Consider the following 21,397-nt stretch of genomic DNA (forward strand, 5'->3'; position numbering starts at 1 on the left):
TAACAACCGGTATCTGCCCTGAAAAATCAATATTTGTTTATATATTTTTTATATGTAAATCATGGGAGAACAGATTATCAGCCAGGCTGATTATCAGGGCTGATGTTCAGCATTTGGGTGATTTTATTTTTCCAATCCAAGATAAAGTCATTTATTAAAAAGTGTACTTCTTCGCCACCACTATAACTTGTTTCTTCCTCTCTGGGTCAGATTTCACTAAAAAACAACGTGACTGACTGGATGTCATGTGTGTGATAGCCTATTGGCACTAAAGCCTGAGAGACATATCAGTGCTAAATGCCAATTGTTGGCATGATAATAATTTGTTTCCGTATTAGCCCTGAAGAATCAAATAGAATCAATCAAAAGAATCAATATTGGTCAGCCTTTTAGTAAATTACCAAAAAGTCTGAAATACATACAGCATCTGCACATTAGATGCAGTCCAGTCTATTTTTGGGGGTCTCCCAGAGGGAAAAAAGGTCTAAATGGTCTCTCTGTGTGATGATTTCAGCAAAGCCCACAATTTGCAGTTCCTGCAGCTCTGTGGCCCTTCGTTGCTTCTATTTTGACCATGTGGAGTTAGCACTCCTGCTAGTTCTGGTCCAATAGTTTAGCTCTCAGCCCATGGTGACAGCTCTGAAGTCTGGACTCAAAGCCAAAAAGTGACACTGCCCAACAACACTGGTCACTTCAAGTCTTTGGGGAGTCTTACCAACAAACCAGCCATAATAAGGCCTGGTCTTTGTCACTGTTTCCAACCATGTCTTGTGTAGTGAAGCAGCTGCTTGCAATACAGTAAATGGGAGGACATTTTCAGTAATGTCAGGTTAATGAAATTTGTGATGATGATTGTTGTGGTCATGTGTCGGCATTTTATACTGGTCCACTGGTCCATTGGTATGGGACACAGCCAACTTGTTATAAGAAAAAATAAGCCACTGTGTTTGCATGTCAGCAATTAGCTGTGTTAGAGTAACATACAGTAACTTTAGTTGAATACTTAGTTAAAGAGGACAGCAAACACTGCTTTGAGATCTCTGTTTTCATCCTACACATGCTGCTAAGCTCTTAAGAATGAGTCTGGTTACACACATGGGAGGTTTTAATCCCAGTGCAAGGGGACAGCGTTTAAAGATGATAATAAGGGGATTATCTCACCACAGTTTCCCTCCTTTGACCAAAACAAGCCTTTTGTTAAAAGGAAATCTTCCTCAGATTAGCCTTTGGCTTAGCTATGTTAAAGCAAGCTCTAAAACTAGCAATAAGAGGGAGCAGGTGTCAGAGGGGATGATGGTGAATGTTGTCCAAACAGGCTTTTTGATCGTGTTTTCAACATTTCAGACGATGGACTGGTAGAGAAATGTGTGTGGAGTAAACTCTGTGCTTGACTAAATTCCTTTTTAGTTGATTCCCTTCAGCAAACATGGCTGAGCGTGCCCTTGAGCACTTTACCTCCATTTGTGCCGAAGGAGCTTCACAGTGTCCAGCAGTCAAACTTCAGTGGGGAACTACTAAATAGCTGTGTGAGTGAAAGACTGCAGAAAAAAGAGAATCTGTGCTACATTTCAAAGAGGTTAAAATAGTACTGAAGAAATAATGTGCAGCTTTTTGCTCTGAGGCTTATAGTGTATCATTTGTCCCACTATCAGCCCCTTCAGATGGTCAGGCTCCCACTTCCTCACTTGTCACTCATGGTGATGAGCTGTCTGCTTAGAAACGGCATGCAGCCGGAGGATGAAGTAAACAGCATCTATAAAGCCATCAAAGGTGTTGTAGAAGCAGCTGGAGAATGCAACCAACGCAGCCAATCTGTTGTAAGTGTCAATGTTCACCCAGTTTAAGAAGAGGTCCTGTCTGCCGAGTGTTCACACATTCTGCTCAGTTAGATTTTTACCATGCGTGTTTCCTAAGCTGTGGCTTCAGCCTCATTGACTCGTCCAATATCAGATGAAACGCCACCAAAATCATCTAAGAGCGCATTCCTGTAAAAAAAAAAAAAGTGGAGCTGAAATAAATTTTTTGTGGCATGACTCATTTGTTGAAAAGGTCACATTGAACATTTTAACATGCTTTTGATATTTTATCTGAGCTCAGCTCACCAGTGAAATCTCCCACTATCTCCATGTCAACTGCATTCATCATTTTTTCATGGCATGCACAGGAACACTGCAGCTCTTAAAACATACCTACACTACTTCAACCTGCAGTGAGACCAAAAGGACCTGTGGGAGTCCTGCATTAATGCAAACATCTACTACAGAGCGTACATTTCATTCTAAAAGCAAAATCTAGTGAGATTTTCCTGGACTGAACATTAAGCAGCGTGGTGGGAATGACTCATACAACATTTAATCTCATGTTTACAAGTCTCTATCTTTAGAAGCAGTTCTTTAGTTAAATAATGAATAAGCCTATAGAAAGTTTGCCTCTTTAAAGTGAAGAGAGCAAAACTGAAACCCAGATTATGAAAACGTACAGCAACGTACAGAAAAAAAAGTATAAAACTTCAAATAGTACTCACTGGGGAAGTGTGTTTAGTCAACTCAACAGTTCAGCATCATCACCTTTACATGTCAGCACCAGATTTACTCATAAATTGAAAGAAATATAATTTTACATGTTGCCACTCAATGCTGGTCAAATGTGAACCTCAAAGTACAACACTGCCACCCACCACTACCCAGGGCAGTAGCCATAGACTCACTGTAGGTCTAGAGTCAATAGGTCTTTCCTTTCAGCCCTACTGCCCAGATGTAAATACGTACAGAGAACAGAGTATGCTGTCTCGTTACAGCAGTGTGGTTTTAGGAATATTCATCTAGAAAACTGCAATAAAAATGTATATAAACTGTATCAGATCAAACTAACATGCCACCTGAATCAATGTGTACCAGGTTGCAACCTCCTGAAAAATGAAGCCAACGCGGAAGTGCAAAAACTTGCAATACCACTTGAGGCTGGCTACAGGAACCATAGAGAGTAGAAAGAATTGGACAAACCCCGTGTGACGTCAGTCATCTGCTTACAATAGGGGGGCTAAAACGGTTCTTGAAGCCCATTGTGGAGGCTTCCATATTGAAATCACGGTCTCTACTGAACTTTGGATCAACCTAACAGCCTGCCCACTAAGCGCGACTTCCTGTCAGCCTGCTAGCTAGCATTCCGGTTGACAGAAACAGAGCCTCTGCCTGCTGAGCTATCTGTCAATCAAATGAGACGCGCCAATCAGCTTTCATCCTATGTATAATCCAAATGATCGTGGTACAAAAAAATTCACCCCCCGTACAGTGGGAGCACAATAAGACACTAGCTAATGAGACACGTTTGGTGTTTTGAACCAGGCTGTAAACCAGTTTATTTTGTGTGTCAAAACTGGCTGTTTAACGTGTGTGCAGACAGAACTTACGGTGTTCCTGCAGCCAGCCTCAAGTGGACACTCGTGGTATAGCAATTTTTGGCACTTCTGCATTGGCTTCATTTTTTTAGGACTGGAGGTTGCCGCTTGACAGGAACATCAGAAGTCCCATACACAACTCATGTTAAAAAGATGGTTTTTTTTTTTACACAAAAAATAAAATGGTTTATAGCCTGGATCAAAAAACAAAACGTGTCTCTCATTTAATGTTTTCATGTCCTCTCACTGTACAGGGGTGAATTTTTTTGTACCACAATTGTTTAGGTTATATTTAGGAAAAACCGCACTCCACACTGATTGGCACGTCTCATTTGATTGACAGATAGCTTGACAGGCAGACGCTACCTGCAGGAGGCTGGTTTTAGCACTAGCTTAGCTGACAGGAAGTCCAGCTTAGTGGGCGGGCTCTTGTCTGCCGTTAGGTTGATCCAAAGTTCAGTTGAGACAGCAACTTCGTAATAGAGGCTGCCACAGATTGTCTTCAAAAGTTGTTTCAGTCCGCCTATCATAATCAGACTGCTGACATCACACAGGTTTTGTCCACTTCTATCAACAGTCTATGATGTGTACCAGCATTGGCAGTTGGGGAAACAAAGTTTGACATATATTTTATAGCACACGTTAGGGCTGGGCAATTAATCACAAATTAGATTACATCGCAATATGGCCTGTTGCATTCTCAGATCACAGAAGTTGCAATATTTCCTCAACTTAAAATGTGTCAAAATACCAGTTTAAGAAATCATTTTTTGCTGAGGTTTTATGCCCATTATGCAAACATTTAAGTGTCATTTTCTTGTAATGGTTTACAAAAATCCTCCTTTTAGTGTTTTATATATGTTTTTCTTAATCAAAATGAGTGACATAAAAATGATAATGCCCTTAAACAAAGCAAATGACATCACATTTGCAATACGAGCAAAAATAGTGAGCTCATTCTATCTAAAACTGATGAAGTCTAGCGTTACTCTACAGAAGTCATACTCCAGCTGCGATCAGCTGGAAGCCAGCCTCACCTCCTCCACCCCAGCCACCTCCTTTATAGCTTAAAGCTTGGTGCACCCCCATATTCAAGATTCATGCTACTATGGATTAATTGCTTCTGAAATAATTACATTGTTTTCAATGCACATGGTCTTATTGGTCTTATTTATGGAATTATTTTATGGAATTTGTTGAAAAATACATAAGATTGACTTAAGAAAAATTGCATATTATATCGCAACTGCAATACTGGGGAAAAAAATTGCAATTAAATTATTTTTGCAAATCATTCAGCCCTAGCACACATTGAATACTCTTTTTGGTGCCACAAGTCAACAAGTTTCTCCTCCATTTCTAAAGTCCATACTTCCTGTTTACCAGCCCAGTCTATAACACTCCCATTTACTATCATTGTCATGACCATGTTTTCTTTTGCGTCCTCCCTCAGTCAGCTTGCTTTAAAATTGGCTTTTCCTCCATATCACATCACAGCTGTGCTTGTGTGTGATTGGCTGTCCTCAGTGCTCATTACATACCACAGGGTTTTTTGGTTTCAGTATCATAGATACTGAACATGTTTAATATTTACAATCTTGGGTTGGAGCACTTTAGATCACTCCTAACACACCACACATCACAGGATAATATGGCAAGATAATCTGAAGAACCATGTGACAATCTGGAATTTGCTGACTTTGGTTGGAGGGAGGATTCAGCCCAACAATAAGCAAGATTATAATGTAGAGTGTGGACTCTGCAGTGTTTTTTAAACTTTTTTGCCAAAGGCACAAGGTCACAAGGCACACCATATTCATATCCATGCAAAACAGCCACTGTTACAGTATTTAGTTCATAGCTGTAGCAATAATGTAAGGTTATATAAATTCCCAAGGCACACCTAGACTTGCCTCAAGGCACACTAGTGTGCCTAGCCACAACATTTGAATACCACTTCTCTAGAGGGTTGAACAAGTTTAAAAAAAAAAGAGAAAAAAAAAGGGAGAACATAGACACAAGAACAATTTGAACTAGCTTTTAACACTCTAATCCTCCAAAGGCACACATCAGAAGATCCAGCTAGACTGTGAGGCCTTACACCAGCTGTTTTTAGGACTGATTTCACAGTGGAGACACGAGAAATCACAGAAACTAGCGTCAAAATGCAACTTCAGTAAAAGCAAATATGGAGGAAGATAAACATCAGCTCAATTCTGCTCTGTCATGCATGAGACATTGTAAAGGCACTGGTGTTGTTGTCAGCTGTACTGTGGTGCAGGGATTAGTGCTGCTGCCTCACAGCAAAAAGTGTTCCTGGTTCAAATTCCTGTAGGACAAGGCCTTTCTGTGTGGAAACTGTATGTTCTCTCTGTTTTTACATGGGCTCACTCCAATAACTCCAGCTTCCTCCCACAGTCCAAAGTCATGCTCGTTAGGTTCACTGGTGACCCTAAATTGCCCGCAGGTGTGAGTGTGAGCATGCCTGCTTATTTGTTTTTGTACATCAGCCCCAGTCCAGGGTGCACTCTGCCTCTTGCCCAATCACAACTGGGATTAGCTCCAGCCTCCGTGGTCCTGAATGTGATACATGGAGTAGATAATGGCTGGTGGTGTTGGCATTATTTCAGAAGCTGGTCTTCTCTTTCAATTTTCCAACTGGCTAAGGGATGGTAGCGTTTACTGTATACTGACTTTCATGTTTGTCAGCTGTAAAAGTAAACAACATCGAATTGGTGAGGCTTCCTTGTCTGCTTGCTCCTGTCTGTTGAAGACAGCCTGATCTGGCAATGTAAATATCAACATGTTTGATATTTACAAATCAAAATCATGGGGGGGGGGGGGGGGGCTACAACTCAACAGGGAGCAATAAAGAAGTCATATTGACACCACAGAGTTGAGGATTATTTGAATTATTGTGTAGCCTAAATATCTAGTAAGAATGACACTACTTGCTATGATTATCTTGATTCATCTCTAACTGTAATTAAATATAATCTATAATACAATTAAAGTTTAGTGTTAACTCTTACACAAATATCAACCAGAAAGAACTGTTAGGCTGCTTAATAAAGACTCAGCAGCAAAGTCTCAAATTGGTGAATTATAAAATCATCAAAGCAGTGTAACATGAAGCTCAGAGAGTCCCTTATTTTTCTGCTTCCCCTGATATAGCTCATATATGCATAATGAAATACGAATAAAATCCATTTCCCAAGCAGATACACAACCAGAAAATCTCTATTTTTGTCAAAGGAAATAATCCATTACACGCTCATGCACTTGCTTTTGTACAGAAAAGCTGATACACTTTGACAGGATACCATTTTTATTTCATTACCACAACAAGCATCCTGAATATGAGCAGCCCTACATTATACAGGCTTTGGATCTACAGAAGAATTACAATTAAGTCAGCCTTTCTCTGACAAATCACAGCAGTATTTCTCAGCCATAAACTGTCTGCATTTGGGAAGAGAAGGCACAACAAACTAACATGCATGTCTGCATGTTTGTATCACTTATGATCAACAGCAAGCCAAAAAATAAACCAAATTAAGACCAATCATTAGAAAATGAACCCACTCAGTTGTGCTTCTGTAAGGGTCCACAGAAACAAGCACTATGCATTGTAGAACATATTTCTTTAGATGCTTAATCATGTTTCATTTAACAGATTTCCATCACAGCTTTTTAAGTCTGACTAGTGCTGATTATTATCTAAATTTTAAGTAAGCAAGAATTTTCCTACCGAGTCTGAGTGAGCCCCCTGAGCTCATTTGAAACATTACCCAGGCAAATGGTAGTGGTTTACAGTTAAGTGGGCTTTAACTCCAACTTTCGCGTCAGTGAAAACTGATGTCCAAATGTTCAAAAAGTAAATTACTAAGCTGAATGATGAGATGTTCAGCCAACGTTACTAAGCTGAAGTTGGCCATAATGTTAGCAACACTGAGCCCACTGTGGCAGTAAACCTGATTTCAGTCAGGAGCATTTTATCAAGAGACAGACAATTTGCTTTTATAATTTTTTCTTTTTATTAGCACCTGTTAATTGTGTTCATTGATGTTATTTTCAGTTTGGCTTTTTCAGGATCTCCCTGCACTTCGATGAGTCTACATGGAAAGCATCAAGCAGGAACAGCAAACATTCCTGCCTTTCCAGTGCCTACAAGGAAAGCCTGAGGCAGGAAGAGGGGCATAAAAAAAACCAAGAGCAGAGCAGGCATCAATGACAACAGAATGACTTTGATTAAGTCAGAAGCAGAATAAAGGAGGAGCTGGGGTGGAGGAGGGTTGCAAAAAGCGGCTTGTAGAGAGAGCAGCAAAGTTTAGCCAGGCTAGAGCAGTTTCAATATGGCAGCCTGAGTGCGATTAGCCAATAGTGTGCTTAGGGCAAATCAGTTGACCATCAGCTGATGAGGGCTTGTGTGAGATCAGCTGATCTCAATTACATTGCAGCAGTTGACTCAGTGGTCTGCCTGAACTAACACTTTGTGCTGGATTTGTCTGCCCTGTTACAGCCTGCTTGTTTACAGACTACCATGACCAGACAATTAAATTAACTGAAAAAAAAGTCATTACTTTATTAATCCACCTTAAAATACCAAATAATAGCCAAGGCCTTTATTTGTGTCAATCCCTGAGCAGATCAGGCATTTATTTGGGACCAGGTGGCTATTTGGAACAGGCATCCTGGTTGCAGGATCAGTTCCTGGTCTTGGCGCAGTTTGGAGCCATGTCTTCCTCCCACTCTCACTATCCCAGAAAAGAACAGTTCTGTCGTGCACTGAAGGGATGTCATTGCATACCCTTTATATATTCAACCATCATGGTTGATTTTGAATGGCTGAAGAAAATGTAAAGTGAAGTTGGAGTTGTCCTCCTTTAGTCGATTTTTCTTCACGCAGCTGAAGTTATGTTCGCTGCTGCTTTGAGCTGTAAAAGTCAAAATGCACCAAGCCTCTGGTAACTGAGACTGTCCCCTCGCCATTAATTCAAAAGATCCATGTCTTTCTGTGTCGTATGATTTCATGTTGAATGCAGTTCCACTTCATCTGAGAATTTAACCATAAATAGTTTTTCCACCATAACTTTCTGCTAGGTCCTAAACCTGCCTGCTGTGTTGTTTCTGCCAATAGCCAGGTGCTGCTTTACATAGATAAATAACCTTTAGCACAGTGGCAAAACCAATATATTAATGCTCTCTTGGCAAAATATCCTTAGGTAACACAATATGTGTAATATGTTATTATTATTTTTTTATCTATGTGGTAATTGGCATATTTTTCATCTGGACATTTTGGCCTTCCACATGGCTTACTCCAAAGGAGTGTCGATATGAGGTTTAGGGAACCGGATAAAACCCATTTAATTCTCTATCCACTCAGAATACCTCGTACCAGAGTTGCATTTACCCCATGACCAGTTATTACTGGATTAATTTCATTAAAACTGCAAGAAAATCTAAATCTCTAATGCTCTTCTGTGGAGGTCTGCCAGCTGAACGTCTGATTTTATTAGGAGCAACATGAAAGGACAGGCAGTATTTGAGTTGTCACTACCTGGAGCTTGCATGTACAGAGCCCGGGTCTGTTGAGGGTTGCAGTGCTGTTTGGGCTGTGATGGCCATGTGAGAGAAGGGGTCAGATAAAGGATGTTTTCGTGTTGATATGGAGGGCGGTGAGAGATAGCATGGAGGGGTTGTGGCTTTTGAGATGCCACTGTCCAGCCTCCCGGAGGTGTCATGGGACAAGGTTCTGGCTTGACAACCTTGTTGATGTCCTGGCTCTTGCTGCCTATCAGCCTCTGTGGTTGAGTTGGAGGGCCTGTGTGGGGGCATGTGGTAGGTTATGTAACTTATCAGTAGCGCATTTGACTTAATTGAGACAAGAGGTCTCTTCACTGGGTGCTTATCCTTTCATTAGGGCACAAGTGTCTTGCATTCAAATCAAAAGCGGGGCCACTCAAAGCAGAGGTTCACAACCTTTTTTCCCTGGAGCCCCCTCATCTTGTATCTAAGACAAGCTGAGCCCCCTCCCCCAGGATCCACACAAATAAATGGGTGATAGGGCACTGGTTAAGTTTAGTCGGTGGAGCAGGCACCGATATGCTGAGGCTCTCGTCCTCAGCGCACTGGCTGCAGGATTGATTCCTGGTCTCCGCACATGGTTTTAGTTAATATGTGCAAATCTAGTTTTGATAACCTCAGCACAGATAGAGCCTGAGTTCTGTGGCACCCCTCTTGGGGGGTCCTTGACCCCAGATAGGAAACCAGTGACTTAAAGAAAGTATAACTATGTTATTTAAACATGTTACTGAAATGCACACAGATGGATAAACTGAATCAAATCTCCTTGAAAAGCAGAGATAAACTGTACTGATGATTTCATTCACAGTCAAATCCTGGAGCTGCTTCATAGACAGTAAATAATGACACAACTCGAGGGACAGTGTGACAGCACCCACTGCGATTTCACTGGGACACAGGGACATTTTCTGAATCACAGCTCAAAGCCCCACACTCAAATAAAACTCATTTGGATGCAAAATTTAACACCAAAATCCTCTGAGCCCACAGCGTCATTCATTAATTCAGGCTCACTGGATCAGCTCCAAAAAGGTCACCTGATGACATCACGATTCAAGGCTTCCAGCTCAGATTTATGGCTTAGGGAGGCACTGTGTTTGTAGATAGTGAATTTACTGCAATAATATGAATAACATCATGCTAGATTTGTGAGAGGGGAGGAATTTGTCCTCCAGAATGTTTGGTGGATCATTTAGAAACTATAAGTATGCATTCTTTATTTCTTAAATAGGCATCTAAGTAAAGATGTTTTTGTTCTTTGGAGAGGCTTTCTGCTCTTCATCCTTTAAATATCCCGTCCCTAATGGCCCTTATGTTTATTTTTGTAATCAACATTTTCTTCCACTCTGCACAGAACATAATCCAAAAGGACTTAAATGATCTGCTGTCTTCTTTTATCACTGTTCCAATTTGATTTTTCACCTTAATTGCTCCCTTAATTAAATCATTTTCCCACACCTATTTTTATATATATCAATATTAATTTGTAATATATTTTCCCCTGATATTTTACAATATTTTCCTGGGGTGTTTGTATGTATTTGCCTTAAATATTAAGGCATAACTATTATTCACATCCCTTGTGGTCTCCTCTGTATTAGCCAGGGTTATTTTTATCTTCAAATGTTTTATTATTTTTTTTATTTTGCATGTACATAATTAGATCCAATTTTTGTGGTAAGAGTAGAGCAATCAATTGCTGATTTCGCATACAAATTTTCAACATTGCAAAGCAGATAGTCATCTGTCATCAGGAAGATCCATCTCACAAAGTTCAAATCTGAAACAACTGTACCAGCTCTGAAATTGGACCTGTCCAGTCAGGATCATTTGAGAAGCGCTCGGCAGTACAGTAGCTACAAGCAGGGTTTAGTTGTACTGGAAGATGGTAGGCTGCCGTCAGTGTAGCGATTAGCTTGGATGTAGTTATTGTGTATCGGCAGTTTTGTCAGAATTGGACCACATTTCTTTACTAAAAAAGTACACAGACCTGTTTTCACTCTCCTCCTGACCTGCTTCGGCATGAGTTTGCAACAGTTACAGGCAGGGTTTAGTTGTATTACAAGGCAGTAGCAATGACTGCTGCCAGTGAAGCTATGAGCTCGGGTGTAGCTTTAGCAATAGTTTAATCAGATCTGGACAGCATTTCTTTTTCTTTTTTAAAGGGGAGCAAAGAACCACACTGAAAGCTTTTCCTGGCAGAGAAGGTATTTTTGCTCTTCTACCAATCAGCCTCGGCATGAAGCCCATAAATAAGCTCCACCATTCGTGCTGCCTGCCAAGCTAATGTTACTTACCGGAGCTGTGTATGCCCAAAAAGTCACTGTTGCAAAAGACTTTTTAAGCAGGAGGACAGTTTGAACCTTTTCCCCCTGGGAAAATGGATTGAGGCATACCTGGGCAAGATTTTACAGTAATTAGAGAAAGTTTCTTTTTTTTTTTTTAAATGTGAAGTCAACTAAACTGCCCTTTTCTTAGAGCAGGCCATTGTGCTGTTCTAATGAAGCAATCCATGCTAGCTAATGCTAGCTGCTATTTTGTACCCAAAATGTTTTGCAGGCAGCCTGAATAATGAATGGAGGCTTGTTCCATCACTATATCAGCCTTAGTTAAACTGTGCATGTCTTACATCATGAGCCTGAATAGCCCATAATGAAGAGAAAGAGGGAAGAGAGTCTGTGATGCAACCCTTTGTGCCACTGCAGACACAAATTGCTTTGAATAATGGCACAAATAAAGCTAATCCAAAGAAGTGCAAAGACACTTTTTGTAAATATGTCAATTTTTTGAAGATTTTTTGGTCACAGAATCATTACTTTTTCCATTTTTGGTCCCCATTAATGTATACTGTGTGTCATCCACGAAAATCTTTGAGTTTTAACTTCGTTTAAGTTCTTCTTTTGTCCCCCACAACTTTCTTTTTTTTTAATTTAAGTGGCATTACTGCAGCACACATGTTCTTAAAGCACAGGTTGTCCATTAAAAAGGTTTTTGAGAGCTTGACTGTACATCACAGTGTTGATGTTCAACAAGCTTTTTAAGACAAGAAGTCCAGGTGAGACAAAATGACTAAAAATAGCTAAGGGCTTGAAGGGTTAAACAATATCAGTATTTGCCCTGACTTTCACAAACCGTGCATCTCCAGCGATTTATTTTTGTTATGAAAAACCAACTGGCACTTTTTGGATGACGTGCATTCTTTTCAGCCTCTAATCATTTTGTTTCTTTTAATCTTTTCATCGATTCTTTTTGATGAATAGCCTAAATAATTATAAAATTTACCTTAGGATGATGTTGGCATATTATCCAGCAGGCTATTTTCTCTTCCTAGAAAAAAAAGTAATCTCAAACACTCCTCCCAATGACTGCACACTATCCTTTTACCTGTTAAGATTACTCAAATTACATTCATGTTTGCATGTATGTTTCTATTTTTTCCGCCTCAGCACAAGTCTTCATTGAAAATTAAAAGACTCAACAACATCTTCTCATCGAACAACAGCAACATGAATGTGTCTTATCAGTGTGCCATTGTCTCAGATGAGGCTCTAATGCATGTAATGTATGAATGGAACAATAACAGCTATCAGCATTCCCACGAGAGACTGCCTTTTCCCGTCTGAGGTCATTAAGTCTTTGCCTACAATTCTCCACTGATTATAAAGACAGCATGTAACCCTTCTTACTGTATTCAGTCCAACTCTAGGAGGAAATCTATTTAAAAAAATGCCACTGATGGCTGTCCAAATGGGTAATGAAATCTAATTGGAGTAAACATTTTAGGCATCAGTGCCATGTCCCACAGCCTCAATAAGCTGTATTCATGCATCTGCTCTATGCTACTTTTGATGCTCAATCGTCCATTCAGCTGGAAAGAATGTCTCAAAGTTTGTGTCAAAATGCCCCAAAACCTCTAAGAGTGGAGTGAAAATAAAAGCTGGATGATTGCTGCTACAAGACACAATTAAAGCTATTTTTAGACGCCTTGCAATAAGTAATCACCGCATGAAAAGGACAAAACTTCAGCCAGGGAAACGTTACTCATACACCCTCAGACTCTTTGGTGTAGTGGTACAAATACACCAGCATCTCCCACACACTGACAGCACAACTTTGTGCTGCCCACGCTTCATCGGTGCACATTCGCAGAGACCGATTTGTGTAGATAAAAAAAATAAAATGTGATTGTCCCACAATACATGAGGGATTCCTGGAGATGAGAGTCTCATACCTGACATTCATCTGACTGTTCCAGTCGAAACAAACGATGTGTGAATGCTCCAAAACTGTTTCCTATTCATTACTTGAACGGTTTATCTGCCTCTATCTCCTTCGTCACAGTCGACATCCCAGAAACTACTGACCCGATTTTGACAAAACTTGGCTGAATGATGCGTCTTATTCCAAGAAGCAGCATTTCACAAAATTACAATGATTTGTCTAAGGGCCCCCACAGCAAATAAGAGAATCATGTCTCCAGCCATGTTTGACTAACCATCAGAAATTTTTGCAGCATCGTAAAAGCCATGAGATAAGTCCCCATACTGATGCAGCAACTTGGTTTTTCCAGATTCTACAAAGAAAAATGGATGTTACCATAATTCCTGTGTGACAGCATTGTTTGGTTTCTGTTTCAGTCAGCAAAGCTGCTCCATGCATTCTGTTAGAGGGACATCACAATTCAGACTCAAGGTGTCAAAACTGTTTGATACTTGAAAACATTTTCTAAAACTAGCAGGCCAGTCAAGTTCTTCCACATGGAACACAAACTGTGTCTTTATAGTCATTGCTTTGTGCACTGGAGCACAGTGATGTTTGAATAGAAAAGGACCTTCCCCAAATTGTTGCCACAAAGCTGGAAGCATAGCATTGAAGCATTAAGACTGAGCTTCCCTTGAGTAAGGGGACCCTCAACCGAACCATACCATTACCTCCAATTTCCATATACAGCGTGCGCGCCGCGGAATGCCGACGAATCGTACCGTGGAGCACATCACTCCCTCTCTAGGCTATCAGAGCATTACCATAGCCAGCGCTCCAGACCGGCAGCTCCTCGCCTGGAGCACCACTCCGCTTCGCTTCGTTTCAGATACGCTGCAGGTCTATTTAGAGGGCCAGCCACTGCCAAACCTTGTAAATTCACTGTGGTTCAGAAAGCACCAACCATGGAAGTCACAAGCGTAGAACATCCGATACTTTCAAAACAAACACAATGCACGGACTCCCGATCGTAAATCATCACTATATCAACATTACGTCTCATCTTGCAGTGAGAGCAAAGGGTCACAGGTCAGTGGGTCACAGAGCTACAACGGCTCCACTGACGAGGAAAAGTTAACTTTTGGGGATTTTTAGCCAAAGAATTTTGCCTAAAACCACAGATCCTTTAAGCAAACATTAACCTTTTAACTTCCTTATGTACTCACTCAAAAGGTAAAATAGTCCGCTGTTGACATACTATTCCTGTGTGAACTCGCAGTTCTCCTGTGATCTCTTCCTGCTGATCAAGTCTGCACGCCACGGTGCTGCGCTCTAGACTCGCTTCCAGTGGGCGAGGTCGCTCGCCTATAAGTCGGACCAAACCCGAGGTGCATCGGTGCGCAGCACACTCATCCTATGTGGAAATTGTGGGTAATCTCTCCTCCAGACTTTACAGTTAGCACAATGCCATCAGGATGGTAACATTCTCATGGCATCTGCCAAACCCAGACTCGCCCATATGACTGCAAAATTTGTCACTCCTCAGAACACGTTTCCACTGCTCCACAGTCCACTTTCGTGTTCTTCATGCCACTTCATCTAATGCTTGGCATTGGACTTGGTGATATGAACTGCTTGGCAATGGAAACCCATTCCATGAAGCTCCCACCGCACAGTTGTTGTGATTCCAGCGGAAGTTCAGAACTATACTGCTATGGACTTAGCACAGCACTGGCCAGTTTTATGGACCATGCACCCCGGCAGTTGTTGACCCGTTCTGTGATTTTATTTGGTCTTCTGCTTCAAGGCTGAGTTGCTGTTGTTTCTAAATGCTTCCACTTTCTAATAATATCACCTACGGTTGAATCTAGAATATCCAGCAGGGATTAAATTTCACAAAATGTCTTCTCGCAAAGGTGGCGTCTACCACGGTATCATGCTTAAAGTCTCTGAGCTCTTCAGAACAACCCATTTTTTAATTACAAATGTTCGTAAATGGAGACTGCATGGCTAGGTGCTTGATTGTATACACCTGTGGCAACAGGTCTAATTGAAACATCTGAATTCAATAATTAAAAGGTTTGGCCAAATACTTTTGTCCATATAGTGTATCTTAACACTGTTACATGTATAATCAATTTAATGATCTATTTCACTTGATAACATCAATCACGAGTCATGTCATTGCAGAGCTGCTAATCTGCCATTTTTCTGCTATTTAAATCTTGATATGAATTGAGGACACTGTTAAGCAAACACAGCAAACCATACGGTGTGTTTACTAAACAGGAAACCACTGTTTTGTTTTTCATTGATGAATTTCACCTAATGAAGGAGAAAAGCTGATAAAAGTGGCCTTCCTGGTTTGTACTGCAAGCTACTTGCAAACAGTTCTGGGATCATTCCAGAACTAGAAAGGGCACTTTAACAGCTTTTCTACATCATGATTTGTAAGTCCTCAATCTAAAATAAGCAGTAAGATGGAGAGGTTGGTACTCTGAACTCACAAGAAGAGAATGAAAATGTTCCATCACAAGTAAGCAGCACAGAACATGAATGAGATGCTGCAACAAAAGGGCAACCTCGAGTAGCAATTCTGTCTGAGTTATATAGCACTATTTATAATGGCGCCATCATGACAGCTACCTTAAGAAGACATGTCCTGTTACATTTGTAGATTTAAGAATTTTCTTGGGTTTTGCTAACTTGGGAAATATATAAGGCTGTTTAAATCCTCAACTTAACATATAAACTTAAAAGAAAAAGTAAGGCCATTTGTGTTTGGTATATTATTTCTTTTTTGTAATAATGCTTCTTGGTCATAAGTCTTATATTGTTGGAAAGCCTGTTTATTACCCTTTTAAATGATGCCACATTAGTAAAGATCATGTATTTGTGGGATGAGCAGCAGAGCTGAGTATGTGGGTTGCGCCCATGAAAAATGTGCCAAATCTTCTCTGCCAATGCCAAACAGCTGATTCTGCCATTGTCTCTTGTTTGGTGTTTGGTGGATTGGATGATTGAATTTTGAAGAAACAAGACATATTGACAATTTAACAATTTATTAATTTAACAAACAGGAGCCTCAGTAGCGTGTGGAAGAACTATACACAGCCACAACGGCCTGGCTCCTCCTCCTCAGGCTGGTCACCATCCTGGTCACATCCTGCTGTGGAATGGCATCCCATTCTTCAACCAGCATTTGTCGCAAGTCAGCCAACATGGTTGTGTTGGTCACTCTGGCACAAACAGCACACCTAAGCTGATCCCACAAGTGTTCAATGGGGTTAAGGTCAGGACTGCTGGCAGGCCATTCCATCCTCTCCACTACCAAATTCTGGAGGTAGTCTCTGATAAACCCCGCTCTGTGGGGGCGAGTGTTGTCATCTTGGAGGATAGAGTTCTTGCTGACAGGGTGAGAAAACAGTATTCTTGGGGTGTTGTCTTCTTGGGACGCCCACTTCACGGCCTGTCTCTGACATTCCCCGTTATATGGAACTTGGCATTCAGTTTGGAGATGGTACTAGAGTTCACTCCAAACAATGCCGCAACTCGGTTTTGCGGAACACCAGCTTGAAGTTGCCCAACCGACGGGCCCTATCCGGATCAGTCAAACGTAGCGTGCTGATTCTTGAAGCAGACATCTACTGACCACTATAGCAGGACCCATGCTAACAGGTGCTGCCAATCAGGCACCTGATTGGCAGCACCTGGGTGTACCAGAAGCTCAAAACAAGAGTCAATTCCAACAGCAAAATAAGCTGTTTGGCATTGGCAGAGAAGATTTGGCACATTTTTCATGGGCGCAACCCACATACTCAGCTCTGCTGCTCATCCCACAAATGCATGATTCTTACAAATGTGGCATCATTTAAAAGGGTAATAAACAGGCTTTCCAACGGTATAAGATTTACTATCAAGAAGCATTATTACAACAGAAAAAATAATGTACCAAACACAAATTGCCTTAATTTTTCTTTTAAGTTTATTTAAAATGGAATAATTTGATTTTAATAGGGATATTTCAGTTCAAAAATACCACATATTCTAGCTTCATACAATGCATCAAACAGTCATTGCTTACAAGAAGTGCTTTGAAAGATGTATGGTTAGTCATTTATGACATAAGAGGCTCTCTACAACCCTGCTGCTCCCTACAATAGGGTGTAAAAAGGAAAGGACATATGATTACCACACTGCGTTAAAAGTACAGTGGTACAGACAAAGCTGCTCTCCAGTGTCCTGTCCTGGCATCAGTGAGCCTCCTGACGTGCAATTATCTCTTCTGTACGTTCTGTTCATCCTTTCTACCACATGGTATAGCTGTCTCAGGTCTCCTGCTGCCACTTTTCACCCCTCAGTGGTTTTAATTGTCCTGATGACCTCAATCAAAAGACAATTACCAAAGGGAAGAGCAGCACAGGCAATTATTGTCTTCACTGCCAGATAGAGCACACCTGAATGGAGCGAGCACCTTTCACAGTGGTAAAATTACATGTGAAGCCGGCGACGGCTGTCGTGATGAAGGAGTGAACATGAAGTATATGTGCCTGAAATCCTTATGTGTCCTCAGAGGAGGGCAGGTGTAAGAAAAGTGACACTTCAAAGCTGAAAGTACAAGGTGGCGCGGTTTAAAGTAGCACACATACATGAAGACAGGTGAAGGAGGAATTCAGGACAAGCTCAGTAGAGAAATAGGTTAAAATGTAATCCAAACACAAACATTTTGCTTCAATTTTCATCTCCTAAGTCACAGAAACAAATATCCGTACAATTTGGAATTATCTTAAACCAGCCGTGCAGTCTGCAAGTTATTGATTGTGCAGATTGTCACTGCAGTAAAAATGAGGCAGAACACACAAAGCTATACACAAAAGAAATGCACTGTCAGACATTAGAATCAATCATTGTTTCAAGAATCAATGCAGCGATGCACACTGAGGCTGCTGAAATGACAGCCATTCATGGACTGAGGGAGGAGTAAGCCACCAAAGTGTTTATCATCTCTGCAGCTGATGGGGATCATGGGAAGGGCAAACTGTTAGTTTGTGTGTTTATGAAGAGATTGACAAATCCCTGTGACAAAGAAAATGAAAAATTCAATGTTTCTGTAAATGCAGGACGATAAATTTCAGAAAGAGCAAAGCTGAACTTAAAGCTACGGCTGTGGAATGATAAATCATCACAATATAATCTAACACAATGTTGTCCTAAATCAAACAGCGGATTCAACATATAAAACCATAATTACAAAGGAGAGGAAGAATTCCCTTTTGAGTGAGGAAATTCAAAAATGCCAACTTTAAATGTCACTAGTCTTGTCAACACGTTCACAAGGTCATCTCACTAAAATGATCAGTAACCGACCTAATATGTAATATCCTTACTGATTTATTCTCTGTAGCACATCCTGCCAAGTTTTCTCCACTCAGCCCTCTCCTCCAGACAATACACTGCCTTATTTTCAAAATAACAAGGCTGTCAGGTCATTTTAATGTTGGAGACCACAGGGAACGATACACAGACCTGACATCGGGATTGTTGCCAGAGGAGCACACACTATCATGGAGCTTCTTAAAGGTCGACCAGAGGCATTTAAATGATCTTATAATCTCTCACCTCATGATTTATAAATCCTAGTGCTTTAGTATTCATTTAAAGAAGGGACAGCATGTTTACATATTTGTTTGTCCTGGTAAATAAATATACGTGCATGTTTTCAGGCACTAGAGCTTAGAGATACAAAGCCATGAGCATAAAGATCAATGACTCTAGGGTTATTAGGGGTGTGAAGCTTTTATTATCTAATAATTCAATTCCAATCATGGGATCGATTTTTGATTTAAACCAATTCCTGATTCAGAACACATTCTCTGTTTGATAACAGTGAGGTAATTATTTCAAGAGCAACTCCAGTCTGCTGTGAACTAACACGCTGTAATTCATCATCTGGCTTTAAAAAGCATGATAAAATCTGTTCATGGCATTTTATTTGTATCAGCTGATTACAATAATGTCAACACAAAGAGGAAAATCTAAAACAAAAACAGCACAAAGAAAATGTTGTGGAAAAATTGGCATTATCATTAAACTACAGCCTTCAGTGTTGGATAATGTAGGAGAGCGGGTTTAAGAGATAAAACAGATCTAGGGCTGCTCCATTATGGCAAAAAATCATTATTACAATTTCTTATATTGATATTGAGATCACAATTATTAAACACAATAAATCACTGATTTGACTACATTCACATGCATTTATCAAACTTGAATATTCTTGACAACTTGAAAATAAGAAACGAATGCAAATAAATGTGGAAAAAACTATAAATATCAAAAAATGATATAATAATAACAATGAATAAACTATAGGAAATACCTAGTAGGGCTGGGTGATGTATCAAGCTTTTCAAATATAGCGATATTCTCTCAAATTAGATATAGTAATAAACATCAGCTATTATATCGATAAAGTCAAAATAGGTAGACATTTCTTCTGCAGCAGTCGGCTCATCTTCTTCTCTTGTGCCTGTACCCCATCATCCTGCCCCTCCTCTGTCCCTCAGAACAAAATCAGACTTAAAAACACACCCCTCCCCCTGCTTATTCACGCCAACAACACCTGTATGCAGCAGACAACATGGATGCAGAGACAGATGGGAGCCAGGCATGAGAAGAGGAGCTGGTCAGCAAAGAGAAAAACTCTGGAGGTGGTTCGGGATTAAAGTTTTAGATGAGGAGCATAATAATATTTTGTGTAGAGAGTGCCAAAAACAGGTCGCAATAAAAGGTTTGAGCACGACGAATCTCTTCCACCAGTTACAACACCAGCATCAAGTTCAGTATGAAGTAGGGATGGAACTAACTACTATTCCTACAGTCGACTAGTCACCAACCACTGAAGTGACTAGTCCACTAGTCAGGTGGCGTGCTGTGCGATCCCTTGCTGGCTTTGGCTCATGTTTTTTTAACAGCTGAAAAAAAAACTTTGACATACTTATAAATAGGGGTGGGAATCACGGTTCAATTAGATCACGATTCAGAGGGCTATTATCCGATTCTAAATCGATTATTGATGTATTTTAATGCATGTTTTTAACAACATATCTGTTGTTCACACTGTGTCCACTGATTTTTCATAAAAACAAGAATTTGTAGTTAGAGAAAAAGAGATAAATTTCCATCAGTTATCCTTTATTAAACTAATGGAAGACCTGTGTAATCTGGACAGTTACAATTGCTCTGAAACAAAGGCTGCAGCCTCCTTTCCTTGTAACAACCTGAATTACAAACATAAAAATTGTCCTTTTGTACTGACAAACAACTGTTAGTCTATGTTCTGCTGTTATGTGCAAAGAGCAATAAGACGTTCAGACAAAACCAAAAAATTTGGTTATACCAAAATAAAAAATTCCATTTTATAGAAAACTATATAAAATTATGTAGCAATAATTTTACAAAAGTGCCTTCAAGTTACAAACAACTAACATTAGCTTAACAAAAGGCCATTAGTCACAAATAAATAAGACTGTGGCCTGCAAAAGTTCTATCAAAAAAACAAACAAACAAAAAACCTTCAAACAATAATAATGTTCTTCCGAAATAGCTTATAGTGGTTCATGGCTACAGGAACTCAAAAAACTCACAGCAAACGTTAAGCATGTTTGCGTGAGTGAGTGAAGGACAAATATTTTTTATGTTAAAAAAAGAACGAGCTGATCTAAATGTACATTGCTCATATTTGGAGCATGCATGATATTAACTTCCAGTCATCAGAGATAAATGCTATTGTGTCACAAGATTCAGTGGCAACTGATGTCCTCACATCACGTTACTGCTATCCTACCCACCTTCAGCAGCGCCTTCATGATATGTTTTGGTTCCATTGTAAAGCGTTGGGATGGCCGTGCTCCAACATATGCAGCAGCGCTTGAAAGCCCTGGTTCTCCATGATGTTGTGATGGACTAGTTGATTCGCTTCACCTTTTCCAAGGAGGCCAAAAGCTTTGTTAGGACTTGTTTGATTGTTCTCAGGTTAGCAGAGGCACTTTGAGCAATAGTGGCTGTGGCAGTTTTCCCTCCTCCTCTGGGTGGAAGCGTACTATATGGCTTCTCATGTTCGTTGTGTTCCCGAAGTGTTTTATTTTGGTGTGACAGAGCTTACATACAGTGTGGCTCCTGTCCATTTCACTTCCACCGTCAATGCTATAA

The 21,397-nt window shown here is 40.3% G+C and overlaps 2 protein-coding genes across 5 annotated transcripts in view; one reads left to right on the plus strand and one right to left on the minus strand.

Moving 5' to 3' along the window:
• cntn5 (contactin 5) overlaps nucleotides 1-21,397 on the minus strand; it is a 244,915-nt gene that overhangs the window by 193,905 nt on the left and 29,613 nt on the right. The window lies entirely within an intron of this gene.
• Nucleotides 13,952-21,397, plus strand: part of LOC121516992 (F-box only protein 40) — a 146,600-nt gene continuing 139,154 nt past the window's right edge. Inside the window, exon 1 of the mRNA XM_041798470.1 lies at nucleotides 13,952-14,119. Coding sequence (XP_041654404.1) covers nucleotides 13,952-14,119 — 168 coding nt within the window. The remainder of the gene's footprint in view (nucleotides 14,120-21,397) is intronic.

The sequence above is a fragment of the Cheilinus undulatus genome, linkage group 2, assembly GCF_018320785.1.
Source record: "Cheilinus undulatus linkage group 2, ASM1832078v1, whole genome shotgun sequence".
Taxonomy (NCBI): Eukaryota; Metazoa; Chordata; class Actinopteri; order Labriformes; family Labridae; genus Cheilinus; species Cheilinus undulatus.